The 4,900-nt window shown below is 40.6% G+C and overlaps 1 protein-coding gene across 1 annotated transcript in view; it reads right to left on the bottom strand.

Moving 5' to 3' along the window:
• Nucleotides 1-3,274, bottom strand: part of TMEM63A (transmembrane protein 63A) — a 30,055-nt gene extending 26,781 nt beyond the window's left edge. Inside the window, exons 1-2 of the mRNA XM_010135954.1 lie at nucleotides 3,089-3,274; nucleotides 903-982 (exon numbers count right to left, since the gene is read on the bottom strand). Coding sequence (XP_010134256.1) covers nucleotides 903-982; nucleotides 3,089-3,274 — 266 coding nt within the window. The remainder of the gene's footprint in view (nucleotides 1-902; nucleotides 983-3,088) is intronic.
• Nucleotides 3,275-4,900: the final 1,626 nt, after the last annotated feature.

The following is a 4,900-nucleotide window of genomic DNA, read 5'->3' as shown; positions in this document are numbered from 1 at the left end:
ATTTTGACCTGGCTCAGGTCACCGATCAGCAGGGACAATAACATAGGCGCTTAGGTGTCCGACTGCTCGAGGACCTGTTTGACCTGCAAAGGTCTCTACAGCCCCCATGGAAGCCTACACCAGCGCATCTTCGGTGTTCCTGCCAGAGCTAGCTGAATTTGATCAGTCTCAGTTATCGACCATCTTTGACCATCTGCTTTTCAGACTGTACCTGTATCACATTTAAACCCACATTTTGAGTCCTTTCCTGTTGCTTAGTTGTAAATTTACCACAACTTAGTCACACCTCTAACACCAGGAAGAGGCTCACTGTTGAAGTTTACCCACTTCATGGACAGCTAGCTTTTAAATATCCCAAGACATCTTCCTGCAGAAATAATATTTTTTAAAATAACAATCAAAAGCTTACTTGCAGTACTATTAAATATCAGTGAAGACTTTCAGAAACCTGCAGTGATATATTTCTTCTTTATTTTTATGCCCTTTAGAAAAACGGCACAGGCTGCCTAAGTAGCTCTGGGAAGATACTGGGCTTGAGCCAAGATAAACAAAATAGTTAATATCCTTCTAGCACAGAAACCCACTGCAAACATCAACGTGTAGGCATGTGACCTGTTAGCAGACAAGCATTTTCTTACCTCCACTTCCTTAACCCACAATAGCAGAATGAAATTCATGACAATGGCAAACACACTTTATTACTGACACTGCAGAGAGGATCTCTGTGAGTGGGACCTATTTCGCACACAGCTGCACGAGGGCATTTTCAATAAATAAGTACATGTGCTTACAAACACATCTAACCAATAGAAATGCACTTAATGTAAACCATATTTACTGTATTTACTTCCACATTCCCCAAATGGTTTAAACAAACCAGTCTGATCGCATATTATTTTTACCTTTCAACTTCTGACACCAGAGCAACACGACCGTAGTCCCAGAATCTCTTTCTTATAATGGAAAACAGTAATATTAAAATCTAGAAAATAAAAATAAAGATCTTTGAATATTTATTTTTCCACGTCATAATAATTATTTTTAGGTGTGGAGGAACTGTCAAAAAATGCCGTCCTAGCTCCTAAACCATCTGCCTTATGTTAACCAACCCAGTGGTGGTCATGCTACAAACTAAGCCATCTGGGATCCAAGGACCAGAACACCCGCCTTCCTGTCCCAGTTTATAAAATGCTCCTGAACTGCAAGTGTATGAAGGTTTGTGACAGGAAGGAAGTTGTAACTTTCATGAATACACCTTTACTATTATTCATTCAGAACTATGATGGAAGACTTCCAGTAGGGGACTCCACTATTATCTCAAGTATGAGAATTATTTTTATCCTCAGTAAAAGTAATGTTATTATAACTCATCTTGTACTTTAACTTTTTAAAAGACGCTAAGAAAACAAGACAAAGAAGAAATCCTCGACTCTGTTTCATAGATGCTTTTTTGATTGTTTTTAAAAAAAACAAGTTGCTCTGTACAAAGCAATGAAGCAGAAGTAACAAGGCCTGTTTCCTATGCATATGTAGCATGCGCGCTCACCAACTCGATCCTCCTACATTCCATACCGGTTTGGCTAGAAAGTGGTGCTAGTGATGTAACTTACTTGGATCCATGCAAATACCATCTGGCCAGACAGGATACACATCAGGATTATCTATGTGTCAAGATTACACAGCTAACTTCCACATTTCACAGTTAATATCACCTTCTTATAAGAGCCTTCCTCCCAACAGAGAATATTAATTAAGATCTTCCTCCATCATCTGGCCATTCAACTTCATGAAAGCAGGAAAGTTCTCTAGACTCCCCGACAACTTCAGTTGAAATTGGCTAATGTGTTCTGCGGTTAATAGGAGGAACTGCCAGACAAAAATGGGAAGACAATGCAATACATAAACCTCACTTCCTTAGGAAACCAGCCTAGAAACAACATTCAGAAAACCATCAACTGGCAGTTACTAAAGGGATCTACAGTAAATGTGTCAGGAAAATAAGAATATAGGAGTTGCTAAATAAATTGCAATACTCAGTACTTGAAGAAGAAAGGACCTTCCTACACCGTATCTAACTCTCAGTGCTATTTGAGAGGAGAGTTCAGCAAGGAACGTAAAAGCAGAGACTCAGTATCTTAACCACAGCTTTAAAAAAAAAAAAAAAAGAAAGAATTCCCCCTAAACACTCCAACAAAATCTTATTAAATACCATGCCATCAGTTGCACAGAGCAGTAAATACCGCACATCCTCAGAAAATGGATTTATAGTAGCACACTACATACACTAAATCAACAGCAAAGAATGTGACTATATAACTTTCAGGAACATTCTCTGTATTCCTACAGAACTACCAGCTCACACCTTACACAGGCAGTTTTAGGTTTCTCCACAGTAGCTTTCTAGAACTCAGGAATTACGCCATCCCTTTAGTCTCATTTTACCACCACAAACCTCACTTATCAGGCCAATCTGCAGGTCTACAGCGCTTTTTGTGGTGGTTTAAGACCACATAGACCAAACTTAGAGAAATAACCATAACTTTATTGGAGTCTCAGGCCTGCCCTGGAGCCTCCAGACCAGGAACCAATCCTAGTCCTCCTTTTGTCAGGACTGACCATAATTTCCTTGACAGCTTCATGAAATCTAGTTTTTAAAAAGTTTGTGAAATGACAGATTTTCCATATTGCCTTTCTTTTTAATCAAACTAGTAATGGTGTCCCCTACCTGAAAAGGCACCCACTACTTACACTCAGAGTATGGAAAAAGTGTTCTTGCAGTTAAGACAAAACGCAGAAATTTGAGCTACCACTACAAAGCTCACCATGTCCCCACATACAGTCCCTATGATACTGCACCCTCTCTACATCTACACATCCAACATACAGTAATACTGTCATGCCACGTGTATGTGAACCTTTATCAACACTTGAAATGTACTTTTACGTTCCCAGGATGGTCTTAGCACATTTCTTATTCTGAAGATTCTCAGAAAAAAATCCCTACCTGATAAATAAGAGAATTCTGAACAATCTAACTTTAGAGAAGGCCAAAAGTATTTTCAATACAAGAAACAGAAACTGGGCTTACAAAAAAGAAGGTTACATCAAGCAGCAGGACAGTTGGGATTCCACCGAAAGTTACTCCCTGGAGAACTGTGCTGCCCCGGGCAGTGCTGTAGCAGTACGTCTCATTCGTTGCATTGAAAGGTCCACTTCCATTCCGGAAGTAGCCTAGATGAGAGTGTCCAAAACCCAGAAAAAAGAAAGGGTTCATTTTTTCTTGCCCTTAAAAAAAAAAAAAAGAAAAGAAAAAGTGAAATAACCATTTGAATGCACATGTCTGGTATTTGTGAGATGTACTATTAATAAAAGTCTAAAAAGTGCAGGAAGATTCAACCAGTTGACAATCTTCCCCCTTCAGCTGTAAAACATTTCACAATAACCGATAGGTTCAGTTACTAGCAGTGCCCAAGCAAGAATTCCAGACATCTAACCATCCATGTCTTCTACAGACATCCAAGACAGACATACATCTCTGTCTTCTAACCTGTAACATCAAACCACTTAATCCAGGCTGGATTCCTATTCTAGGAGTAACACGGGGCATTAGATACTCCAACAACAGCCATTTGAAGATTTTGCTCCTAGTTGATGGGAATGTGTGAGTGTACTGGCTTGTGAACTTTGAATTCAAACATCAAAACATTGAGAATATTAACAAATTTGCCATTAATTCCACAGAAAAGAACTGCTACACAAACACAAATGCTCCTCTCCATCCTTGGGATACTGTGTGATTTTCCTTTTTTAAGAAGAGAATTCAACTGAAAGAATAGCACAGTAATTACAGAATATCACAAACAAGAAAGAACAAAGAGTATTTATCAGAGAACAGCCATCTACCTCATTTTAGTTGATTGACCTGCTTAGGTAATGCTGTTACATACAAGACTGCACAAGATTTGACTGTTGACACAAAGGTCTTTTTATCAGTGCACGCACTTGCTCACTTATTTGGGGGTTTTCCACTTCAAATGTGTCTTTTCTTGGATCTTATTAACTTGATGGTCCCCATGTAGTATTTGGGACAAAGGCATGCTTCATGCAGAGCACACTTCTGATTGATAAACTCACAAAGAAAGCATACCCCCAAATCTCTATCCCTTGAAGGCAACTATCACAGGTCCTCAGACACTGTGCCTCTGTAAGAGGAATGCACATGTCTCTGATGACGGCATTATTCTGGACATTGAAAACAAGAATAAGTTCTCCCTTTAAACAGCAGAATAACAGCGTAACAGAATAACTCCTCCTGAAACAGCATTTAGTAAATATTAAACTATGTGACACGGTGGGGAAAAAGTTTTGTCCCAGCTGATGTGTTTCATTACAGGGAAAGAAAAAAAACAAACAGCAACAACAACAAAAAACCCACCCACGCAAAATTTGTGCCATGAATCTTGCCTTGCTTTCTAAGGATTAGTGCTGACAGAAGAGAGTAATTTTGAATATACTTTGGAAACCTTCATTACACTGCAGAGACCATATGCTAAATTTTAACTAGCACACTGGACCTTATCACACAGTTTCCAATTCTCGAAAGCTATAATTTCAAGCCAGCCAGCTGTCAGGAAGATAGCAAGGCAACACCTCCCCGACGGGTGGAGCTGCGCTGCAGCCGCCGAACAAGCACGCAACGAGCGGCACTTCGCGCCCTCTCCAGCGAACGCGAGCACCGGGACGGGCTCTAGAACCGATAAACCACCTCCCCGGTTTGGGCTGGGACCCCGACTGCGCCCTCGGTCCGGGGAGGAGCGTGAAATCGGGGGTGACAGGGCCAATCTCCCCAGGCGGCACACCGAAAGACCCCAAGGGTCGTATCTCGCGCAGGGAACCAGCC

The sequence above is a fragment of the Buceros rhinoceros genome, unplaced genomic scaffold, assembly GCF_000710305.1.
Source record: "Buceros rhinoceros silvestris isolate BGI_N320 unplaced genomic scaffold, ASM71030v1 scaffold15095, whole genome shotgun sequence".
NCBI lineage: Eukaryota > Metazoa > Chordata > Aves > Bucerotiformes > Bucerotidae > Buceros > Buceros rhinoceros.
This window is presented reverse-complemented; position numbering and strand designations above follow the sequence as displayed.